The following is a 27,007-nucleotide window of genomic DNA, read 5'->3' as shown; positions in this document are numbered from 1 at the left end:
CTTAAGAACTAAGAAGAAGGAAACTAAAGAAGAAAACATTACGACGGACTTCTAATATCGATAAAAGTGGTACAGGAAATGGTAAAAGATAGCCTGGGAAACCTTTGATGATGTTATTTTCGCGAGTTTATAATAAGAAATGTAATTTCATATATAAGCATGCCGTATGAAACATATTATTTTCATTTTTAAAATATTCAAAGTTTTATTTCAGTTACGATAGGGAACCTCTCTATTCAGATAAACAAGGCTCTTGATCGCTACAGTCAAATGTCATTAAAGGAAAGCCGTGTTCACATTGACCAATTAAATTAAGCCATTATAAGAGTGCGGATGCGTTAAACCTTATTTCTTTCTTTTATTTTCTTCCTTGTAATTTTCTATTTAAAAAGATTGTTTTTTACATTTAATAGAATTTAAAAAACGTGATAGTTATTCAAAAAAAAATCTACAGATTCGCTAAAAATACTTAATTAAAAAAAATTCAAAAGATTCTAGAACAGAATTATTTGAAATTAATTCTAGCAGATTGCAGTACGAGTATGATTAGAATATACACAGATTTATATTCAAATTTAAAAATTATTTATTCAACTTACAACGGTTTTTTGTTTTTATAGACGTCATATACTACGTAATCTGTGGATTTAAAATGAACATACTATACCCGTTATTACGTTCCATAAAGTGTCACATTCTCAGTAAATTTATTGTAAATTCAGAAATATGTTACTCTATTTCAGAATATGTTCATGATAAAGATATTTGAAAAAGATTTATTGTAAAACGAAAAAAAATTGTTATTAAAACAATCATCAAAAGTACCAACTAATATATAATTGAGTATTCCAAATTGTTTTGTTAATATGTATAAATTTTAGCTGTATTTACCCGTAAAAGAAAATCGTGTAAGAAAAATTGTAAAAAATTATAAAACGCTGTCGTGCCTGGCAGCTGGGAGAAGAAAGATCCGTATCAAATAGCGGCAACCCTCTCCCAACTGTCTGCGTTTAGTAAAAGCGAAAAAAATTATTGTAAAAAAGAACACTAGCGATACAAATTAGAATTAATAAAAAAAAACAATCATCAAAAAAGTACAAATCCTGAGTATGATATATAAAAACTTGGTAACGGATGGTGAAGCATTAGATTTTTCCTCCTAAGGAAGCTTGTAGTCTGATAATGATGGCAGATAAAAAATTAAAAACACCGACTGACTTTGTTTTTAGTTCTTCTCAACAGATGGCGCGTTACGTATTAATATAAATGTTAATTTTAAGTTGTCGATTATAAATGATTGTAATTATTTTGTTTAATATAGCTATTTAGACTTTGACAATTAATACCTCAGATTTTTTTATTTATATATTTAGGCACATGTGAGTTAAAAACACATTAAAAGTTACTATATTAATAATGGCTCTGTTATATGTTCTTTTATAGATGACATAATAATATTTACTATATACAACAATTTTTTGGCCCCCGCTATTGGAGATCTCTCGTACCTCTAACTTATTTTTGGTTTAGGGAATTTATTTCTTTTAAATAATTTTATCATATACTATTTTTATTTCGCGCTGTTCAGGCGTTCCTCATATGATCTTTTATTTTTTATTATCTTTCTCTCTACAGTTCTTCTACTTTTCCCTTTCATTCAACCATTTTATCTTTTCCACATATCTTAACTATTACAATTCTTGTTTTGATTTTATTTCTCACATTTTGTCCCTGCGATCAAAACTCGGGGATTCCCTATCTAACTAAAATTCGACGCAATTTTAATACAGTTTTATTTTCACTTTGTTTTGCTAATTTTAAGAGTTCAGTTTCAATTACGTAGTGTGTTGTAATATGTTGTGCTTTTTTTTAAAAGAGAATAATAAATTATATAAATTTAAACCTGTTGTTTTTGGTTACAAAAAAGGCATAAGTATAATTTTCCTATTTATTTATTGAGTTATATTATTTTCATTTTTTAAATGTTTACTTTGTTCAATTTTCTTTTTAAAAAGTTTTATTTTCGTAACCCTGGAACCTATCTTCGATCTTTACATGGTTTGCTATAGAAAATTTTAATTCACTTTGCGGCGTTTCAATTTGCGCAGTGTTTTTTTTGGAACGTAACCACGACGCAAAGTGAGGTATTGGTGTATTTACATTTTTTATTTGAAAACCTTAACTTTCGTTTCTATTTATTACCTGTATTCAAATTTGCAAAAGTTTATGAACTCTGGACGTGTTTGATCATTTTCGATCAGCGAGGCTATAGTGTCCTCACAGATCTTAGTGCCTATACATATACAACATTGCAAAAAGTGTGGTCGGACTAAATCAACCAAAAAAAAGGTCAAAGATAATAGTGGTTGCACGTAAGAGAAAACATCTGGCTTATTTTAGACACCGAGAGAGCGCTTTATTTGAAAAATTCTCCTCCTGCGCGCAATCTTCTTGCGTTTAAAAATACTCAATAAAAAATAAAAATCTTTTATGAATACATACACAATACAGACATTGATTTCTTAAGCGATTTGAAAGCGTTGTTTGGACTAAACGAAAGTACACTTTGTTTTAAAGTAGGGTGATCATCTGATTTGTGAATAAAAGACTCCTTGTGAATTAATGGTGTTTCATTTTGAGTCAGAACCAGACAGAGAATATACATATATAATAAACATACAAATGGCTTGGAGAAGAATAAATAATTTCCAAGGAGTGTTAATTACGATGAAGCCATTATAAAGCACAAAAATGTTATTTGACAGTTTTTAAATTTTACAATGGTTTTCTGAATATAATCTTTAATTTTGTAAAAACGTATTCATGGCCCATGTATATATAAACAATATGAAGTCGAATCTTAACTGTTATTTAAATTTATGGTTTAAATTGATTAAAATAAATCATTTTTAGATGCTACGCAAATAATCTTCGTATTATGTTAATCAATTTGTGATAAAAAATCTCTCATAAATATAAACAATTTTAAATTCTGATCGCGTCTCTCCATTTTATATCAAATAAATAAGATTTTATGGTTTTTTTCTTAAATTACCAGAAAATCATATAGTTTGTAACTGTGTAAATCGAAGGAATTTTTTTTGAATTTAATTTTTGAGCTTCTAAATCTGTTTTAATCGTATTGTGTTACTAACATAGCCGTCCAGTAAAACTGTTACTAATATTCTTAACTTTTTACTATATTTATGGACTCACTAGAATCTGATATATTTATTATTATTATCTTCATTCCAGCAAAAAGTTTCTTCTATTAATTACCAAATTAATAAATTCCAAGAACAAATTACGTGTTTAACCAAAGTACAAGGTTAAAGGCATTTCTATTCACAATCGAGTCGTTCAATAAAAACGTTGCCTTATCGAACACAAAGCGCTTGCGTAAAAACACATTAAAATCGTTATGAGAGCACTCTGCGCAGCTGCAAGGGCAAGAGCTCCGCCGGGAAACACACGCGAATGTACTCCGAAGTGATGTGGTGGAGGTTTCTGGTGGTGATGAATGTGGTGGGCGTGGTACGGAACCAGTTCGCAGTGTATGGCCCGCCGATGCCAGTGATGATGCAGGCCGTGGCGGTGGCGGTTCCTCAAGCAAGAAGCGCAGCCACCACAACCACCACTACTACCAGCACAGCTCGCAGTGTGGCCGTGGCCTTGCCGATGCCGGTTCCGATGCCGTTACCCATGCCGATTCAGTTTCCGATGCCATACCCTCCACCCCCGACCTGCCAAGCGATTCTTCCTCGACCTCCAGGCTGCCCTCCGTGCCCGCCTTGCCTCTGTTCTCCATCTTGCACACCCGCCTTCTTCTCCTATTGTTCTTCTTGCCACCAAAAGTGTAGGTGCCGCAACTCTAACGACGCACCTAAACCCTATCCTCTAAACCCCCCCGTCATCCCCATGTACCCCGCTGCGATGCCAGCGCCCTCGCCTCTAGTCGTCGTACCTTTCCCTCCTCCACCTATTCCCTCTGGAGCTAAACCTAAGCCCTCGAAGTATACATCCGATGACTCCAGCTGTTCAACTGACGACTCAAGCACTGACGACAGCTCCTCATCAACAGACTACTTCTATAAGCGAGCGCGGAAGCGGAAGAAATCTCACAGGAAGCGTAAACGACATTCCGCGCGACGGAACTCCCCGTCAAAGGACGAGATTGTAAAGCCAGTCCTCACTTACTTGTCGCGTAGCGGCGACGTGAAGTACAAGACGAAAATAAGCAACGACGAAGCGGAGAGGCTGCTCGGCGAAAGGAGAACGAACAGAGAAAGACCGGAGACTGTGCACGTAGTGACCAAGGAAGATTCGTACGGGCCACAGGTGGTTGTGATGTCCCACGGATCGAGGGCTTCGAATCGTGGTGATCGGTCTCGGGAGATAGCCCTCGCTGATGGCACCGTCGAACGCACTCTTAAACACGGCAAAAAGGAAATAGTTTTTCGTCCGCCTAAACACAAAAGGATCAGCAACTTGTCCGTTTCGTTCCAAGTCTCCGAGTGAACGCAACCGCTCAACAAGATGGCCGCGCTGTGAAGTCTCCTGTTGAAGGTTAAGCCGTGGACATTTTCAGTCGAGGCCGATGTTTTTTATATACTTTTTTTATTACTGCTATGATAAATTACGTGAACGAGAATTTAGTAATTAAATGTAAAAATTAAAACTTTTGATTATTTATTAAAAAGCCAAACCTTATTTTATAATATAGTATAAAAAATATTTCCATTTATTTATTTTAAGTGTACATACACCTATAGGGTGGCTTGCTTATGCCACGTTTACCGTCTCGTGATCGCCTGTAGAGAACCTTTTGGCTCTAAAGGCAACTTCAAATAAGCAGTTCTTCAGCTACATCGGTGATCTTTGTGCAGATTTCCTCATTTCTGGTTTAATCTCGCAGCAAGTTACAACTTCAAAATAAATATTCCTTTGACCACAGAGGTGTCAGTACGATCAATGTGCTATGGTTGGCTATATCGTCAATGTAAAGAAAGACATCGGGAATTTCAGGGTCAAGTAAAAATTAATTATAAGTAGTAAATAATTATATCTATCGAAAAAAAAAATATTTTTATTGTAACTGATACATTTATCACCAATGTGAACTTGGTTCTTTTTGACAAGCCTGTATTAACACATTCCATGCCATGCGGGTCATATACGACCCCCGCTGCACTTTCCGTTCAGGCCATTTGCAGTTCTCATTGTAAAACAAAGGATTCTTAAACAAATGAATTGAAGGCTCGAATATAGATAACTTCACATCACGCATGCGCGTACGTAATGTATATTAAATTTATTACTTTCTCCCGCTAATTATAGCTTTGTAGTATTGACAAAGTGTAAAGCATGTCTTAAATGACTCTTTTAATTTTTAAATTGTAGGTCGTAAATTTCCATCGCGGCCTGAACGGAAAATCTTCAAAAATTGCCGCGCCAATGAACGTGTTACGTATCAAAATGATATTATCTTCAATCTAAATAATAAAATTCGATCTTCAGGTGCGGCTTAAACTACAGTACAGTGTGTGCAATGTACACAGGCTTCCTGACACTTTAAAAGAATCGCAAAATTAATATAGCCGCGGGGAGGAGGGGGAGGCATAGGGGGCGCCAGGGTTTCATTACACAAGGGCGGTACACGACCCAGAGCCGCCCCTGCCATTCTTTATAACCCAATATCTAATATTTCGTATGTTTCTTTCGATTAGTCAAGCGATTAGTTGCATAATAAAAGACATAATTTCATAAAAAACATATTTATTTACTATAATTTGTTTCAATAAAGATAACATTCCATTAAACGTTCTTGATTATGAATATTATTATGTTTTCATATATATTTTATATGTTCGACACTAAATCACGAGCAGCTTTCGACTGCCAATGCTCGGTGATTTTAAAAATTAATTATTATTTATTTATTTTATATTTACTTAACTGCCCCCAATGGGATTTTATGCAATTATTATTATTAATAATAGTCACCTTCAAATCAATATCTTCTACGTTACGAGTGTCAAAACTGTAGTGCATTCGCGTTAACACCGTTATTAACGCGAATGGACTACTAAAATCATTGACAGTTTAGCCACGCATTGATTGATCATACATCAGAATATAAAGCATTTGAAGTAAGCCCTTAAAAACGTACAGACATCTACTTTGGCAATTTTAAAATTAATGCGTCACATATCAAGGGGCGTGGCTAAGCCGTTTGAAGCCGATGAGACATTATTTTCTTAACGCCAATGCACTATTAAACACTTTGACAGCTTGGCCACGCATTGATAGACCAGACATCTAAATATAAAGCCGTGTGCCATTTGAAGTAAGCCCTTAAAAACGTACAGACATCTACTTTGGCAATTTAAAAAAATAATACGACATATACCAAGAGGCGTGGCTAAGCCGTTTGACGCAGATGAGCTAATACTTTCTTAACGCAAATGTACTATAACTAAACAATATATATAATAAAAACGTGTGCTGTGTTACTGGTAAATATGTTATGCTTGAATTTCGAATGTGTTTATATATCTCTACTTTTATGTTAACGCAGGGGTCATATAGCGCGAGGGGCGTCGTAAAGGAAGTCAGTTTACTGGTGATATAAAACTAATTCTCCACGATATTATAGTGAGATAATAAGCAAGCCCTTCGTCTTTAGTAGTCAAAAATAAAGAGCATAAGCGTTGACTGACGTAACGGTGGATACTATCCCCGCCTCGTGCGTGTACCTAAGGCGCGGTACAGCGGTCCCGGTAGGTATTATGAAAACAATATTGTTTAAGTGAACATAATTGCAAGATCTAACGAGCAAGGAAAATAAGCCTTAATAATCTTCGCACATAGTAGATATTGTTTTGGCGTCGACAGTAATCTACATAAATTTTACTTTGCGACCCACGCCTGTTACCAGCCCTGTACTGTATCACAACTTCAATTAAATTGCATTATTACGTAGGCCGAACCCTTTGATTCATGTGGATACGCCCACTTCATCTCTACCCTTAGTCCATCTATTCACCTTATCTCGATTCGTATCCGGCATTTGATTTGGCACGTCGGTCAGAAAAGTAAGTCTATCTAGCCAAGACGTGCTGTCTTCAATTATGTTTATAACCATGTCTTCATCGCAATACTCTAATAGTTTGGTGATAGTAATATTTCCCATGTGCCAAATCACATGCCGTGCACAATAACATCGTGTTAGTTCCTTAAATATAAAATGCATTAACGATAAATAAGCCGGCACCGGGTACGGGTCAGGCGACCCTAAAGAAGCGTCAATTGTAACTTTAACATTAAAACTTAAACAACTTAGATCCCAATTCGTCGTTTATTCTTCGGCTAATTTCAAACTGGACAGGTTACTCTTAATTTAACTTTGTGTATATTTTAAAAACTTCATCTTTTAATTATCAATTTCATATTACCTTATATGGAAAAGTCGATAGATCTCGTCGATCATATATAAGCGCTTACAAATTCATTTTAACTTCGTAAATACATATAAGCGCCATCTAACGACTAATGTGTTAAACAATTATTTAGCTTAAAATATTATTCTACGCAACCAGAAGTGATCGTAACACTTAAATATCAGTGACAAGTTACAGTCAAATGCAATAGAATAGCTAGGAGAATTATTTAAAAATGCTGCAGAAAGAAAATAAAATACACTCTTAAAAACAATCATGAGTTAAGATTTTAATATTATGCCTCTAACAAATGAGCACTGGCAACTGCCAATCGGCACCAAATATCTGAAAGAGCACATGACTATATATTGTCAGTATATCATATGAAAACTTGACATATATTATGAATATACGCATCGAGAAGTTAAATAAAGCCTTTTCAACTCCTTTAGGTTGTGGAATTTCGTATATTCCAACATAATTTTAAAATGCCAAAAATTTAATCAGGCAGTTTCATACGTATCAAAGTATAGCTTAATATATTTTTTTTAATGGACGCTCCCTCAATCCACCTTGCGGGTTGAATTTAATAAACTTCAACCAAATTAAAAACCTGAAAAATACATTCAGACCATATTTTATACTTATAGAAGGTTTAGTTTAATGTTGAATTTTTTTAAAACGATCATTCTGTTAACTTCTTTTATGGGTGGAATTTCGTAAAAATCATTCTTAGTCGAAATGTTCTATATTAAATAATTATTCCTTCTAAATTTGAAATCACTAAGCCTCTTAGTTTTTAAGATATTATGATGAGTCAGCATATAGATGGAAATCTATTTTCTTCATAGATTGTACTGCATTTTGCTTTATTGCATTAACACATCCTACCTTGCGTCTGCTTGGTCTATCAACTCGTTGCGATATTTGGGGAAGGTCTATATCTATGTACTTGATGATTATTGACGTTGACTGTACCGGTACAGTTGACGACAATTATGACAAAGGTCTCCAAACGAGTAACAATGTTTGCATGTTACATTTATTATGCCAATTTAAATGTTATGCTATGGGCGTCTATCTGCTGACATGATGATTATTGACGTTGACTGTACCGGTACAGTCGACGACAATTATGACAAAGGTCTCCAAACGAGTAACAATGTTTGCATGTTACATTTATTATGCCAATTTAAATGTTATGCTATGGGCGTCTATCTGCTGACATGATGATTATTGACGTTGACTGTACCGGTACAGTCGACGACAATTATGACAAAGGTCTCCAAGCGAGTAACAATGTTTGCATGTTACATTTATTATGCCAATTTAAATGTTATGCTATGGGCGTCTATCTGCTAACATGATGATTATTGACGTTGACTGTACCGGTACACTCGGCGACAGTTACAAACGCTCTTACGGGCCCGAGTGCATATAAATGTTTACTTCTTATATTTAATGGACCAATTTGAAGCGTATGTGATGGTGTGTTTGGGTGTGAGTTTGAGTGGGTTTACTGTTGCGGGAAGGGATTGTATCCAGGTGGCGGTGCCTGCGGGTAGCCGGCTGGTGCGTAGGGCTGCGGGTACTGGTAGGGCTGGTAAGCCGGGGCGCCGCGTGGCGCGTGGTGAGGGTACGGCAGCGTGGCGTACGGGTTATACAGCGTGGGCATCGGCGCCGCGTACATCGGGTATGGCGCACCCGGGGCTCCGTACGGCAACGGCATTCCTAACAACAAAATTATAGCAATTATTATGATGAACATCGTATTTAATCTTTTTAACCATAAGTAAAGCTTATTACTGGGTTTATATTTATTTGGTTTTAACTAACCTTGAGGCTGCGAAGGATAGGGCAGCGTACTGGGGGCTGCAGTCGGAGCCGTCGCCGCGGGGGAACCAGTCGAAGGCGGTGGGGGGCGGGGAGGCGCCTCCTTCTTCACTGCGGGGGGCTATAAAACAAAGTACATATAATTATTAGGATCCCTGAACCAAACGAAGCTATTAAAGTCTGTAAGTATCATATATGTTCTATTAATGCGTGGACTTTAACACAAAGACTACTTCACCAATGGCGTCCGAATTTGAAACTTTGAAAAATAATTTTGCACTAAAGAGAATAGTGATTGTACTGGCCAGTAATACGGAGCGTGAACTCCCTATAAAAGATAAATATGAAATTAATTTATTCAACATTGGAACTTGTACCAGTTACTCTTATTGATAGTCAACTTATTATTTATGTTTTTATTCCATTTTATTTTTGGCACTACTCGCAAGGTGTTATAGTTATGGAGAAGAAGCAGGACGAAACACCACAACATATCTTTTAATAAATTTTAACACATATATAACACATATCTGATAGTGTATTTGTATAAACAAATACGCTATCAGATATAGCCCAAATGAAAACAAAATAACCAGGCGACATCACTGCCAAGGTTTCTTGTCATTTAAATATTCCTTTATTGAATTTTTTAAATGGTTCCGTTTATAACAAATGAATTAGACTTTTTGCAGTCGAAACTTTGGTACAGTCAGTTTTTCACGGTGCCTTGTAAATACACTATGGACGTCCCCTGCTGTTTGAATATATCTTTATAAGTATAGGTATATAGGTGTGCGTTACCTCGTTGACGGAGTGGTGTGCGGGAGGCGAGGGGGCGGGGCGCTGAGTACCACGCGAAGCCTCCTGCGTGAGGTCCTTCAGCAGCTCCTCCTTCTCTGTTTTGCGCGCGAAGCAGAAGTCTGACACCTTGTTTTGGAACGCTACCAGCAGCTGGAAAATGAAGAACACTGATCACTGTACATATCAATTAAGACTTGCCCAATGTGAACAATATGAGCTAGGTCCAACGAAGATTTTTCACCTAACAGCGCCCAATATCAACCTAATATAGTATCATTAATTTTGTATTATTTAAATTTGTTTGTATGATGTTTCAAAACAAAATTTATGTTTGTCTCATTAAGTCAAATACCTGAATTAGGTTTACTTGAGGGATTGTACGTACGGCTATCAGAGACTCAACTTTGTACACTTGCACTAATTTTTTAACCGATATCTTTTATTTCAGTTTATATATGTTACATAATAAGCCAAATCTTTGCTACAGAAATGGAACTAATCTGGTAGTTAACCAGATAACTGTGACTGAGGAGTATAGTCTTCATGTAGTTGACATCATTTTAGCCCATATATACTCACTTCAAGGCTTCCCCAAAGATATCTATGGGGGGATATACCATAATCACCCCACTTGAATGGCAGGTTGATGATCACAGTGCTGTATTATGTTATGCAGAGAACGCAGCAGACCATCCTTCTAAAACTTTTTTGAGCAGTTCCAATCCTTTATAATAAATGAAGCGTGAATTGTATCCCGGAAATCGAACACGCGACCTATGTGTAGTGAAACATGTTAAAAACTAGAAATATGCCGCTGACTGTACCTGAGTTAAGTCATTATAGAACTTGACGCCTTCCTTAAGGTTGCCGGTGAGGTCCTGGTAGGCGTCGTAGGCAGCGCACAGGCGGCCCAGCGCTGCGTCGCGTCCACTAGCGCCACCTCTCGCCGCCATCAGAGCGCAATGAGCCCTCTGTTCAAAAAGAACATTCTTTACTACTTCTTTTATATATTACGTATCTAAAACAGTTTCAGTTAAAATTTGGATTAAATGTTATAACTTTATTGACTCATAGACACCGTAATAGAGATCTAATGCATGTACCCGGCGATAAATATGGCACATCGACCTTCGACTGAGAATAAGCAAGTCTTCTCCAACAGACCGTGGTATACAGTGGTAGGACAGCAAGAAAGTAATTCCAAATTCAACATTTTACAATAGAACTTCTTTTGTAAAGAATATGGACAAAAATAGCCTCTTAAAAAATTTCCAGTTTTACGCAAACAAGATATGCGACTAGTTAAATCTGTGCGGACCTACTGAAACAAAACGGTAAAGATCGTTCGTGGGTTAAGAAGGAAGGTGTACCTGAATGTCTGCGACGAGCGTCTCCTGTCGGCGCAGGGTGTCCGCCACGCGGCGCTGCAGCGGCGCCAGGGCAGCTCCAAGCGCAGCTGCAGACAGCGCCGGCTCGTCCAGCGCCCCATCCGCTGCCAGGGCAGACAGGAACTTCTCTCGCAGGTCGACCGTTACATCCTTCAGCTCCGTCTCTATACTGTCGCGTTCTGCTTTCAAAGCCTCCACCTGGGAACATTTCAATGTGTATCAGGAATGAAAAGTAGTTGGTATATCGCTGCTGCTTCACTAAATTACATTTCTTAATATATAATATTATTCGCCAAATTACCTAAACGCTATTAGTTTTTGAGATAGTTCATAAAAAAATGTATTATATGACAGGAATGTCCTATTCACGATCGTTCAAGCCATTTTTCAAAATTTATAGTTTTAAGCCATAAATATATATGTATGTAAAGAAAATGTATTTTATAGTGTATTATCTAATTATAAGTATATCAGACAGTTTATTGCAGATTAATACATAAACTAAGCAAGAGATAACATGTATAAACTGCTCTTTGACGCGGTTTCTGGAAGATGATGAGAGATCCGAATATCCTGTCTGAGAAAAACAACTCAAAGGACATCGGGTCAATGTCGGTTATTTCCAAGTCTCTCACCAGAGTTCTAGCTTAGAACCAGAGTCCCAAAATCATTCAAGAGGAATCAGTCTTTATTAGAGATTGAGTCCCAAAATCATTCAAGAGGATTCACTCTTCATTAGAGATAGAGTCTCAAAATCAACTCAGGAGGAATCACTCTTTATTAGAGATGGAGTCCCAAAATCAACTAAGGAGGAATAGCTCTTCATTAGAGTTACAGTCCAAAAATCAACTCAAGGGAATTTGCTCTTTATTAGAGATAGACTCCCATAATCAGCTCAGGAGGAATCATTTTTCATTAGAGATAGAGTCCCAAAATCATTCAAGAGGAATCACTCTTCATTAGAGATAGTCCCAAAATCTTTCAAGAGTAATCACTCTTCATTAGAGATAGACTCCCAAAATCCTTCAAGCTGAATCGCTCTTCATTAGGGTTAGAGTCCAAAAATCGGCTCCAAGTTCAACATATGTTGTTAAATAACTATAGTGTACAACATAGCTTTTAAAAAAGAAGTTTGCTGCTAATGAAACTTGACTGTCCACTACATATTTTTTTTCTTTTTGATCAAGAACACCCCACTACCTTCCACTATTACATTATCATGTACTATAGTGTTTTTTTATGACCCCCGCTATTGGGGGCCTCTCGTACCCCTATTTATGGTGGGTCAGGGACTTTATTTGCAATTTAATTTTTCACATGATTTTTTTTATATTCTCTTTCTTCTTTCATATTTTACTTTCTCTTTCGGTCTATTATCTATCTTTCATGCTACATTTCTACTTTCTTACCCTTTTGCTCTGTTCACCTATCATTCTTTCCTCTTTTCTTATTACGTTTTTTCATTTTACATTTTTACTTATTTTCTATAATACATTATATGTCACATTTGAGTTTTATTTTATCACATTTCTAATTGTATATTTGGATTTTTATTTTTTTTGTATAACGTTTTGAACTATTTTCTTGCAACAAGCGAGGAATTCTTTCCTAGTTTCTTTTTCGCCTATCAGGGAGGCTATTGTCTCCTCCCTGATTTCAACGCCGGACCGGCACTCGAAGCCGTTGTACTATAGTGTTATCTACACCGCTGTACCTCCTCTATTTTCTTCGGTTTTGTATAACATAGGTGTGTGATGGATTAATGCCGTCGGTGGGTGATGACTTACATCGTCCATGTAAGTGTGTAGCTCACGAAGCGGTGCGGTGTCGCTGCCCGAGTCCACGACGTCACCAGCCGGCGCTGCAGGCACGCCTGCTTGCAGTTCTCCCTCGCTGCTGCTCAACAGCGCAATGTTCTGTAAATCAAAAACAAATTTTTCCCTTACTTAACACAGTAATCTAGCCTGATAAAGACCTGATGAAGACATAATCAGGTATCCCGGTTTATAATACCTACTTACAAGGCTTTGAAAGCTGATCTGTTAAGAGCTGGCCAAAAACTCAACAGTTGCTCTTTTAAAGTATGTTTAACAATTCTTTTCATACGTACATTATTATACAAATCATATAAACGATAAAGAGTTTGTGATAATTAATATAAGAAACTGTGATTTGTGATCTATGAATGTAGATGAAAGAATGACCGATCATGTGAAGCATAAAAAGAATGAATGAACGATAATATGAAGAGCGAAAGAGAATGTAGAATTAAAATGTAAAACTTCTTTTTTCTCGAATTTGTAACATCGCTTTCCTCAATGCGGGGAGAACGATAAATAGAAAAAAAAAAACAAATGTAAACGAGTCCAACAAATTTAGGTTGTAACACTGTGATGTGATTACCTAGCGGTGTTGCTATGCTAATGTTCAAGTCTTCTAAGAAGGTACAGGAGTTGGAACCATCAGCAGTTTTGGAACTAGTTCTTTGGGAGTTTGACCTTCACATTGGTCATCTTCATGGAATTGTATTTTGTGTTTTTTTGTTAAACAACCTGCTTTGGTATTCTGTCGATTTCGGTCGTTAAGATTGGAAATTTCTCTTTGATCTCTTAGAAACAAAAAACCAAGTTCCTCAAATTTCATTCAACTATAAACTCTTAAACCCTTTAATTAAAATTACTTAATAAAACACTTTTAATTTTAGATTTAAAACTAAGAAATGGAAGGTCTTAGATCTTCTGAGACTTTATTATTCACACATTCAGACCAACAGACCAGACTACTGGCTTGCTAATTGTGAACCATGTTTTTTGTTACACCAACGAAGACCCTAGACCAGGGCTTCTTAAACTATGGGTCGCGACCCCAAATGGGGTCGTGTAGCGAAGTTCTGGGGTCGAGAGATTTTAATTATATTTATATATACCATTTTATAACATCACTGGAGTTGGAATACAGTGAACTTGCAGCGTCTAGACACGCGCATTTGTTGAAGGTTTTAAACTAATATAAATACAACTTTAAAAATTTTTGTGCAATTTTTAATATTAGGTTTTTGTATGTTTCAAAATGAATGTTAAAACTGTATATTTTCATATGTATATGTACATTTTACATAATAAATGAATGATTAAAAAAATTAATTAATTTCTCTTTAATATTTGTATGGGGTCGTCAAGAAACTCGCAATCTTAAATGGGGCCGTGAATGACAAAAGTTTAAGAAGCCCTGCCCTAGACAAATCTGCCATGGAACCTCATGGGTTCACATTGACCATTTTGAGAATTAAGACTGATCCTTTTTTCTTAGGACACATTAAATAAACCCTTGTTTGCACGTCCTGTAAAATCAGTAAGCAAAGTTGATTTTGACATAAATTTTTTGTTGACCACACCAACCTCCTTGTGTTGTTGGAACTTCTGTTGCACGATAGAGTCAGCGTGGATGGCGTTGTCGATGATCTGCGAGTACTTGGCGGCGTTGGCTCGGAAGGACTCGGTCAAGGAGGCCGACTCGCTACGAGTCCAGCGCGCTCCAAACTGGGCTCGCAGGGTATCGTCCGCTTCCCGTTCCTCGCGTAGCATTCGCTCAGCCTGAAACAAACACAATATATGTACACCCAATTCTTTTTTTAACATAACTATTTTTTACTTTATGTAATAATAACTAATTTCTTGATATATGTAAACACTAAATAACCCCTCAGAAAACTGTACATACAATAATGAAATATATATAAATATTTATAAAACAAAAACAATTCATTTCTATTACAAAAAAAATATTAGACAGTCAATATATAAAAATATATTAACATTAGATCACTTAATATAGGTTGATTGGAAATATATGTAAAGGTTTTACAAACTTTTACAGCTATAACCAATCACCCTGTATATATAATTACATTTAGTTATTAACTATAATGAATGTGAACAACAATGCAAACTACTATATACATGCGCTTGCAATGTGTATACAATAGACATATAACTCTGAGTTATACAAAAAATAAATACATTAATTATCTAATAGAGAAAATACAGGATGATATTTAATTAATATAACTATATTTGTGAAAATGTGACCGTAGAGATCATATTTCAAAATCAGGATGCGTTCGGAACTCATTATCTCCCCAATGTATATTCATTACGGCTATTGGATCTATAGCCAAACATCCTGTATAAATATTTGTATTTTGTAAGGATTGTTAGTAAACTTTGGGTATGTATACCTCGTCCAAAATATCCTTGTTCCGTTGCAGCAGCTCAGGTAGCTCGGACATGAGGGACTGCAACGCAGACAGCCCGCCGGCTTCGCGTACCGCTGCTGCCTTCTCACGGATGGAATCGGGCAGCGCCCCACCAGCGCTCTCTAGGCATGCGGGCAGGTTCAGTGACGCCAGGATACTGTAGGATGTGGTTGAACATGATACAAACATAAAACAAACAGCTATAATATTTTTAACGGTTTATATTAAAAGGTCGTCTCATCAATCCAGGATTTGAATAAAAAGCTAACACACCTGTTCAGCAGCTGAGTGGCCTCTCTGAGTTTATTGATCTCAGCGTTTACGAGGTCAGCGCGCCGCGCCGCACTCGCCTGCAGGGCTTGGTGCACCGGCATTGGCACCAGCTTCTCGAACAGGTCTGCAAATAACAAACTCCTTATATCATCTCCAGAATACATCCAGTGGAAACAAGAGAATCTAATCATAAGTTACATTGTCATTAGTTGACTTTAAATAAGTTATTTCGAGTCCTGGCTTTCATCATCATATAATAATCAAAGATCATCACGATGATTGGTTTTACCCTCACCGCATCCAATTACTTCTCAATTTAACTATTTCACCGGTCTACCTTGTAGGAGGTCAACCCACACTGCATCTACCGGATCATGGTCATTGATAATTTTCAGACCCAATGACAATCCGTTGCACGAGTAATGTACCCTGCCACTACAGACGAGCAGTTCTTCGAGCTACGTGGGTGGTCTTGGTTCTTATAGCAACTCCGTGATCGATAGAGTCTGACAAGTCTACTAACTAAATAACTAAATAGGAAAACTTGAACCAAAATGCACATGTAAAAGAAAAAAGTCTAATCTAAACAAATCTGTAATATCAAAAGATAATGATAGAAATGTAAGAATAAAATAAAGATTAGAAATAAAATTGTACCTAGCCACCAAAGAGTAAAAAAGATGAGGAAAGGAAGGCGATGAAAGCAAGGAGTAAAAGAACAAAAAAAAATATTGCTAGATATCGTGAAGGATAAAAGGAAAGAATAACAGAAATTGAGAAGAATGAAAATGAGTGTAGAATAAAGATAAAACCATGAAAAAATTATTTGTAAATAAAGTCCCTGTCCCAAACAAAACAGGGGTACGAGAGGCTCCCAATAGCGGGGGCCATAAAAAAAAACCTAAATACCTAGGGCGAGGTAAGAAGTAGGATGTGTGTGTTTGGTGTCCTGACCTTTGTAGGGGTGCGACCAGCGTTCCTGAAGAGGCAGTGCCTTAGCAATGGGCGCACGGGGTACGGGCTCCAGGCTCTGTGCGTCGGGAATGCGCTCGTGATATATGAAGTCGTTGTCGCGTCGCGCCGCTGCCAGCTGCCGGTTCGCCTTCACGTAGGTCTCGGTCACCACGGTGAGGTGGCCCATGCCCTTCAGGTTTTCCACTGCCAACTAACATCGTCACCATTAATTAAACATAAAATTGGTACATTTTTTGCTGTAACAAAAATAATAGCATTTTTAAATATACAGGGTATACGCCATTTCAGCCTACCGCGTGCTCCGCAGTATCGAGGTGGACACGGTCTCGGCCCAGCTCTTCACGGGGCATTCTCTGAGTACCTCCACAGATTCAAGCTCAAGGAGGACCCCTCGTGCTTTTGTGAACCGGGCGTGGACCAGACCGTGATCCACCTTGTGGCCCAGTGTCCCGCATTCGGGGGACTCCGGCTCGAATGCGAGTGCCGGTCTGGCGTTAAAATCAGGGAGGAGACAATAGCCTCCCTGATAGGCGAAAAAGAAACTAGGAAAGAATTCCTCACTTGTTGCAAGAAAATAGTTAAAAACGTTATACAAAAAAATAAAAATCCAAATTTATGTGATAAAATAAAACTCAAATGTGATATATAATGTATAATAGAAAATAAGTAAAACTGTAAAATAAAAATGTAAAATGAAAAAATGTAAAGAGAAAACAGGAAAGAATGATAGATGAACAAAGCAAAAGGGTAAGAAAGTAGAAATGTAGCATGATAGATAGATGATAGACCGAAAGAGAAAGTAAAATATGAAAGAAGAGAGAGAAAATAAAAAATCATGTGAAAAATTAAATTGCAAATAAAGTCCCTGTCCCACCATAAATAGGGGTACGAGAGGCCCCCAATAGCAGGGGTCATCAAAAAAAACTATACAGGGTGATTGTTATGGCTTTAAATGGGTGAGATTTTTGCTAGACATATGAGCTATACATTGAGCTTCTGTTGAATGTGGCCTTCGTATTGGGAAACACTGCACTACAATAAGATAATACTTAAGACAAATATTTCCAATGTAATTCACAATAAAGATTGTTCCGAGTAGAATGTTTTGTTAAACATTCAATTTTGTTTTTTTTTTCAAATTGTCCATCCTTTTCGTGGTATTTTAAAACTTAACAGATGTGAGAATCTGTTGTTTAAGCGACAAATGCGTGTCTTTGGGGATGCAAAGAATAAATTTTTTAACTGTTAGTTGAAAGTATAACATCTAGTTACCAGTAACAAAACATGGCAAAAAAAATTAAATAAACAGTTTATTCCTCACAATCGTAACATACAGGATGTTTGGTTATAGGTGTAAATGGGTTAGAGTGGTTGTAGCCCATTTAAGCCAAAAATCAAGCTTTGACACCTACTTCTAATCACTCTAAATAAAGTGATCACTCTGTAATATCCTATATTAATTTATTTTTACAATTGTCTGCGAATAGAACAATAACTTAATACAAAGTCTGCACCGACATATATAAACAATAATTCATTTCTATATGTAATCCGAATTTCAAAAACGCTTTTACAGTACCCGGCGATAAATATTACACATCGACTTTTGGAAAGAGACAATCGGCTAATTTCGGCTTCGTAGAGCACTATCTCTGTCCCACACTACCTATGTGACGTTTTGTCAGTCGTATTTCGTGCGACAGAGGTCCAAAGGTCTATGTGCAATACTAATGGCCGGGACTGTAATACATTATCATGTTATTTATTATATCTGAAACCCTTGATATTTGTATATGGTGTGCCATGTACCAAAATTTTACAGTAGGTAGGTTAGTACTTATAACCAATCATCCTGTATAAGCAAACCAAAAATTTACTTTATTGCATTAACAATATGATAGTAATGGAAAACTATGTAGAAAATATAATATTGACCTGTAGGCGAGCGATTTCTTCACCGACGGACTTGTTGGCGCGGCAGACTTGGCTCTGGTAGTATTGAGTCAGGCCCTTGAATGCCGTCTGCTTCCCCATTGTCTACAAATCATATAAAAACATAAGAATGCGAATTATTAATATGTCTTCTCAATCAATACTCCTCACTGCTTTAATATGGCGTACTTATATCAATCAAATCATTCCTTATTAAAAAGTAAATCTTACTGCAATTGTTTTAAGGTATAAATTTAAATGCATTGTTAGTCAAAAAAGATTTTACTTTATTATTAACAATATATAGTAATATTTTACTATCATAGGTAGTCTTGTATTTAGACCATAGGTACTACAGTGATTTTAAGGGGGTGGCCCTCAGTAGGGGATGAAGCTTTTAATGGAGACAAGGCCAGTTTTACTTATAAATAACTTCTATTGTATTTCAATGGAAGAATAATTCTTAGAAATGGACAAGAGTGGAAAGTTCCAGGACAGGCTTGTTTTATAGACAACCTAATAAACAAAGCAAGTCAAAACTGTGATAATGTAACAAACTGTGATCTAGGAAGGTAATGAGATTGTGAAGTATAAAAGAAGAGTTGAAACATTCCTTTACCATATGGCAGGGGGGATTGAGAGTCCCCGAAAAGGGGGGGGGGAAGCATATAAAAAATGGAAATGGAAGTTGGTATGAATATATATGAATATATAACTCAAATAGTTGCTAGTGAATGAAGGTTTGTTTGATTTATTTATTTTAAACTAACCTCAAGGATCCAGTCTCGCTCCCACATGTGCTTTAGCTGCTCCTTCTGCATGCAGCGCACCGCGTCAGTGTACAACTCCTCGCATTGCGCGCACACCTTGGCCACCATGCTCTCTTTCATTTCGTCTGTAAAACATATAACTTGGTTTACTTCTATCACCATCATCATCATTTTTTCAACTGTAAAACTTCCACCGCTGGACATCCACATAGATTTTTAATGGCACCTGTTGAACCTCCTCATACTGCTCTTACTCGTACTGGCCTACTAACCGTTACTTGTATTAATATTTTTAAACTATGGTTTATCATCATCATATCAGCCATAGGATGTTCACTGTTGGACGTTAGCCACTCCCATAATTTTTCAAGGTTATTGGTTAGTAACGGCCAGTAACCAGCGTATGCTTATGATTATCACTAAGTCTTCTGTTCAACTGCATCCGGCGACTTCCGAAGAACTTGTTAAGAAAGTCGTAGGTTGCTAGCTAATCTGTGGTCTTCACTCCAGAATCTCAAGGCCTCTGCGGGCCTATGGTCTGCCTATTGCCACTTTATCTTGCCATTCCGCTGGGTTATATTTCAATTGTCTACAGATCTTTTTGCTGATTCGATCTCATAGAGAAATCCCGAGCGTGTCACTCTTCATGGCACAATGAGAGCTTTTCAATGTGGCCTTTGTTAAATATATTTTAATTTTATTGATTGTTTCATATACAGTTTTTTTTTTCATATAGTTTAAGAGGTAGTCACTTTGCAGTTAAGTTGCAGTATACATTTTAGATGCAGTAAAAAGGATTTAAGAGCAAAGGTCACCTCGAATGCATTTATAGGCGATGACCTCCTGAGCCTGCGCCAGCATCAACTGCGACAGTGCATGCAGTGTCTCCGGGTTAAGATCAGGTGTGGGGTCCTGGTGTACTGCCATCAGTATGTTCGCCTTTAGGTATGCGAATATCCCAGCCGCTTGCTGAAACCATACAAATACCATATTATTTCACAAAACAACTATGTAACATAAGAACATATTTAAATATTAACTTTAATTGCTGATAGGGACAAAGCCGATTATTTTTTTCATATAGACTTCATAAACTTACGTTATTATAATTTTTTTTGTTATTGTAACATATGTTGACAATTACTTATAAATTGTCGGTATATATATTTTCACGTGTTAAAGTTTTAAATAAGTGAATGTATAGATCAGTGATTCCCGAAGTTGTCTATGACAACCTGCAAGGGGTCTACGTCAGCGTAAAAAAATGGGGGTCCATGAAATGAAAATGGGGGTCCACAAGAGTGGATCTCAACACATACACTGATAGTGCCTATTTACTTACATCATACTATCTTATAATTTCAAAACATTTACATTATTTATAAAAGTACCTATGAAGTAAAAAATTTAAGATTAACCTTTACAAAATTGACGCCAAATGTTGATAATTTATTATTAAAGCATCAGGTTCATCCTTCTCACTAAAATATTGACTTATTGCTTATGTTATTTTATTTATTGTTACATATATTTTACATAACAGATACAAAATTTTATTTTGAGTAGTTTTAATTTAAATTCAATTAATAAATGTTTAAATTAACATGTGTTTTTACTTTAAGTTTTTAACACTAAACTTCACTACAGTTAGAAATTTACAGGAAATCAATATCAGGTAAGTAGGGGGTCTACCCAACACGGAAAAACATGGCAAGGCGTCTACGACACAAAAAAGTTTGGGGAACTCTGGTATAGATCATTTTCTGCCAATTAAGGTACAGTACACTTTATCCAAATACGAATGGATTTGAAATAATATTAAAAATAATAATTAATGTTTAAAAAATAATATTAATTAAGTTAAGCTTCATAAATCTGAGACTTCTTCTTTAAAAAGTTATACAAGAATATATTTCTTATTCTATTGTTTAACTTGTGAGAAGCAATTATCCCAAAGCCAAACCCAGAACTGATGCTATGATCATCCGATGTTCCTCAAGTTGTTAAGTCGTGTTTCTTAAAAGTGACGTCAGATGTATAAAGTTCATCAATGATAGGGACAAAATCGATTTTTTTAACATATTTAAAAACTTTAAATTCCAATAAACTTTAAATTCCATAACTCATTTGCTGGTACACCATATCCAAAAATTAATGGTACCAAAAATAATAAATAAAACAACAATAACATAAGAAAAAACGTTTTATAAATTTGAATATCGACATATCGAAATAAATTATTATTTACTGTCTGTCTTCGCAGACTTTGTACTGCCAGAAGTTATTGACCTGATACAGTAAAAAAAAATTGTGTATTAGGGGGAGCAGAAAATTCACACGTTTTTATTTGTAATCAACACATATTCAACTACTTTATCAACAACGTTTTGCTATTTAGTATACAAATTTTCAATGCCAACAATGGTACATATCACTCTTTGTTTGGCACTAATCGGTGTAACATAACTCCTGAAGATGCCCCGTGGAGGGGTGAGAATGGGAGTGGGAGTGGGACTTTGGCGATAGCGGTTGTGTGATTCGCATTGTTTGCCGCATACGCATTTATCAGCAGGCTGGCGGGCGGTACCCTTTATTGCACGACTACCACTGCATGTGCAAAAGTGGCTAAATATTGGTCCTTTTCTTACTTGGTAAACATCAATCGGTTTTTCTGTAAAATATGTTAACAGAACAGACATTACATCCTGGTCCTGATAATATAATATTAGTGACCACTTTATACAAGGTGATTGGAATAGTCGTCAAAATCTGGACAGATCTCTTGATCGGAGCATACTAGGGTCAATACGGTGTGCATTGGAAAAATCATGAATGCGGACAACTGACATTGCCTACCATAAGCTACCGGCTTTCAACACCCTGCCTAGCTGTGGCATTACCATTACATCTGATGGCATGGATCTTATTTGGTTATGGTCTTTTTAACAAACATCTGTTTATTTTAGGTGTTGCGAACAGCCTGCTGTGCAAGGTATGCCTGGTTGAGGATGAGACTACACGGGCTATCTTGGATAATGTTTTCAAGTTGGGGTGGCTTAAGTAAGGCCTTCGACGTGATGAGTGCAATGTAGCGATAAGAGAAGGAGTAAAAGCCTTAAAGGTATTTGATCACAAGCTATACCTTCATAACATTAAACCTTTTTACATACATCCAAACACATTGTATATGGGAAAAGATTTTTTAACAATGGCAATGACATTTTAATGAGACCATTGTTTCATTGTTGGCCTACCAGTGGGAAAATCAATAAGAGCACCATATATAACTGTTTTCACATGAAACTATTTATGTGGGTATTAAAATATATTTATTTGTACCCAAAAGTGTTACAGAATTAATTAAGATTTTGGACTATGTCAAATGATGTTCCTCAAGCTATATCTTTTGTAAATGGTGATGAAATTATTTTTACACAATTAATAATGATTTAAGTTTTTTTTTATGAGACCTCCGCTATTGGGACCTCTCCTTCCACCCCTATTTTGTTGGGAACGTGGTTTTTTATTTCTTAACAATTTTTTCACATGAATTTTTTATTTTCGTCCTCGTCTTCCATAGTTCACAATATCTTTTTTTCTTCCTTCTATCATTTTATAATTCCATCTTCCTAATGATTTATGTTAGAGAAAATACAAATTAATTTTTTTAGGTCTATGTTTCAAACAATATCTCTTATATTAACTTTATCCATCTGTCTCATTTATGGACATAACAATATACTATTATGAAGGGAATAGATCTCACACTAATGTCAGACGCCTTTAAAATATCAAATATATATATATATATATATATATATATATATATATATATATATATATATATATATATATATATATATATATATATATATATATATGCAGTAGCGTCCGCAGCATAGCTCACTACCACACTGCAACTGCCTGTCTGCTGCCTGGCGATAATGGTTTATCCCCCAATAGATATGTGTCTATTGGCCGAAAAGATGATATATGCTATATATATATATATATATATATATATATATATATATATATATACATGTATATGTACATTGTTGTCTGTAAGAAATTGCTTTATGTAATAAGACCATTGTACTCTTTTCTTTACTATTATACAACTATATGTATGTATGTGTGTATATATATATACATATATATATATATATATATATATATTAAACCACATATAGTTTATATTATTATAAACAATCTAAATAACTGGGTACCACAAAAATAAATACAAATATTTTGTCACATACTACTGGTTCGTTTATTTATTAGTGTGAAGTATTGGAGAGGGCAAGCCATTATAAGCACTCATATTTTTCATTTGCCTCTTCTCTCTTACCAATCTAAATATACATATACCTCATAATACTTGTTATGGTATTAAAAATTTATGTCAATAGCCAGTGTGTGCAACGCCCACAATGAATTTAATACAATAATGGTTGGACAACTTTACAAACTAATATTACCTTTAATATCATCATATTATACTGAAACTATTTTACTGATATTGTAATTACAGTTCATAATAGTGACCTCATCGCCAAGGATTTCTTTATTAAATATACCTTCAGGTTTAAATATAACTTTGTTGAAAAATAAGCTTTTTCCATCCATTTAGTTTTAATATGTGTTTTGAATTTTTGTTAATGGTAGTCCAATAGTGTTATGCAGAATTTTATTAAAAAATCTGTTTCTGTTCCAATAACTTTGGTACAGTCAGATTTTCATAGTGCCTTGTAAATATACTATGGATCATAAATATTGTAAACATACAAAATATATTGTGACAGTGGTAATAATATTGACCTTTTTAAACCACTTTCTCAAGGAGATTCACAGCCATTAGCTGTAAACAACTTGATGTGTAGCATCAGTATACAATACTCTATTGTATTTTTAAATTTTGATTATAAATAATTATTTTATTAATTGTAACCCATTTTATTATTCATTGACCTATTTTGTTATTAAAACCTTTGCACTGGAGAGGTGAGTCTCACTCACCATGCAATTCAACTTGTTTATGTTTAGTTCCTTTGGCAACTTGTCTACATTTAGTTACTTGGACATGGGTTCCTAGCTCTCTTTGTATAATGTTATGAAGTGTAAAATAATATCCCTTCAAATGGAGATAAAACTTTCTTATCTCAAATTAGTAGGCAGCCACGAACGGGACTGCATTTTTCATCTCAGTCTGAACCTGACAGCCGTGGCATAGAGTCTAAAAATGTTAGTCTTTGTTACCCATTACCATGAATCATGATAACGAAGTATGCCTGGCAAAAGATATCAAACAACATGCTATTGTTATACATGTCCCGATAAGCCGGGCATGCATCTTGGCAATTGTTACATAAAATATCACACAAAACAAAATTACAAAGAATAATGTTAAACAAATTATCCTTGTAAACATGTAAAGATACATTAAGTATTAAAATATAAAAGTTTTGTATGTTACTTTGCGTGTGTAATCATTTTATGTTAGCGGTAGTAAAGTCACGAAAAGCGCTAAAAAATGTCTCAAGTTGCTTTTAGGTCTGCGCAGAAATGGCATAGAGTGCAAAGGGTTAATTCATTGTACTTTGATCTATAAGTGACACAGTGTGGGTAGGCCCCCGAAAAGTTGAACCAATGACATACTTAAGGTCACAAGAGGTCACTGGATGTGTGATATAAATTTAGCTAAAACATATTTAAAAATATATGTTATATTAAAATATCCATGTATCTAAATAAAATAATATATCAAGCATGGTACACACTTGTAACAGTTTCGCTGCAAGCTTGAGTGACTCCTCGGTGTCAAGAGGCTGCTGGGCAGCTAAGCAGCTCTGCAGGGCAGCCATGTTGAAGAGGACGCACATGCGTTCATATGCCAATGATGCCACAGCTACAATTAAATATTTTGTTGTAAATTCTTGAAATTTTTGCACATTTAATATATAACTACAAAGGTATAGAAGCAAGAACTTATATAAAATAAACCATTTACAAAAATCAATAGTTACACAAATTATTAATAATATAATGATGATATAGTAAGAAAAACCAATAAAATTTTTATATATTAAAAATAATTATGATTCACTACCTATCCCTGTAAACTTTGTACTGTTAGAACATATTGGACAGTCACATTTCAATAGACAATTAATTTAATGAAACATATTTCAAAGTCATCACCTTGTACAGGTTGATTGTACAGTTGTTGGAAATAGGATAGGTGGTAGTATAAGTTTTAAACCTTTTTATTGAAAAATGAGGTATACATTTACACCTTTTAAACTTTTACACCTATAACCAATTACCGTGTATAGTCACATATAAAATATTCACTTTATTATAAACTTCATATGTATTAATTAATGTTATAGATATTATAGTTTTGTACTTGTACTTAGTATCATTTTCGCAACACGATACCTGAGTTCAAGGTAGATATTTGCTTACCCTAAATGTATAGTTTATAAAAAATGTAGTTAGTAATAAATTAATAACACACGGAAAATAAAAAAAATTGTTTTATACTCACTGAGGCTCATCCGAGTTCCGAATATGGATCCTCTATCGAAAGCATCTTTCCACTTAAACGGGATTTGCACTTCTTGAGGAGGAATCTTCGTTTCCAGTGACGTGATCTGGTCATAATAACTACGGAGAAGTACACAAGTATCAATAATGAATAATATTATTCCGGTAGTATTAAAAAAGATTTCTGTTGAATCAATCGCAATTTTAAGAGTTCAATTTTATACACAGTCGGAAAAGAAACATTTACTTCAATGATTCAATGATTAATGAGTCATACAACTAATATACCTATAAACAAGATCTAGAGAAGATTTTTCAAAAATCTTCCAAATAGCGTTTGTTCTAAGACGGCCGAGTTCTTCGATAGCGTCGCTGTAGTCTACATTGCTTTCTCCTGTATTATACGTAGACTGTATTAAATTCTTCAACGGTTTCACAATATCGACGTCTGATGACTTTTTTAACGGAACAGCCAGCAATGCAGCCATTTCTGCGACTGACTTTGTTTGTGAATTGAAAATGAAATTATCATTCGTGACTGTCACGGCGGGGGACAGCCGACGATGACAGAACAGTGTTGTTCCAAACCGATTAAACTAAATCATTTTAATCGAAACATCTGAACCGAATTGATGGAAATAAAAAAAAATCAATTATTTCTTCAATAAATTAATGAACTGAATTAATAATAAAAAAATATGTTTAAATGTTCGACATTTTGAATATTTTTCACCGAATAGTGCTTTATGAACAAAATTAGACTAAACCACGATGGGTTAAACAAAATTAAAA

The 27,007-nt window shown here is 35.4% G+C and overlaps 2 protein-coding genes across 2 annotated transcripts; one reads left to right on the top strand and one right to left on the bottom strand.

Moving 5' to 3' along the window:
* The first annotated feature begins 3,335 nt into the window (after positions 1-3,335).
* LOC137925431 (uncharacterized) lies at positions 3,336-4,638 on the top strand. The gene has a single exon (XM_068768869.1). The coding sequence runs from the start codon at positions 3,478-3,480 to the stop codon at positions 4,516-4,518; it is 1,041 nt and encodes a 346-aa protein (XP_068624970.1). The 5' UTR covers positions 3,336-3,477; the 3' UTR covers positions 4,519-4,638.
* Positions 4,639-6,409: 1,771 nt separating this feature from the next.
* Positions 6,410-26,760, bottom strand: ALiX (programmed cell death 6-interacting protein-like protein AliX). The gene is made up of 16 exons (XM_068766472.1): positions 26,504-26,760; positions 26,217-26,335; positions 25,447-25,574; positions 20,482-20,635; positions 19,667-19,791; positions 18,900-19,001; positions 16,944-17,154; positions 15,990-16,113; positions 15,699-15,873; positions 14,860-15,054; positions 13,249-13,377; positions 11,444-11,659; positions 10,898-11,044; positions 10,074-10,223; positions 9,276-9,393; positions 6,410-9,170 (listed from the first exon to the last, which is right to left on the bottom strand). The coding sequence occupies exons 1-16, from the start codon at positions 26,701-26,703 to the stop codon at positions 8,956-8,958; spliced, it is 2,508 nt and encodes an 835-aa protein (XP_068622573.1). The 5' UTR covers positions 26,704-26,760; the 3' UTR covers positions 6,410-8,955.
* Positions 26,761-27,007: the final 247 nt, after the last annotated feature.

Source organism: Battus philenor, unplaced genomic scaffold, assembly GCF_028537555.1.
Source record: "Battus philenor isolate CCGP_79_NKW_IND1 unplaced genomic scaffold, ilBatPhil1.0.hap1 SCAF_10, whole genome shotgun sequence".
Taxonomy (NCBI): domain Eukaryota; kingdom Metazoa; phylum Arthropoda; class Insecta; order Lepidoptera; family Papilionidae; genus Battus; species Battus philenor.
Note: the sequence above shows the minus strand (reverse complement) of the source record. Positions and strands in the feature narration are given on the sequence as shown.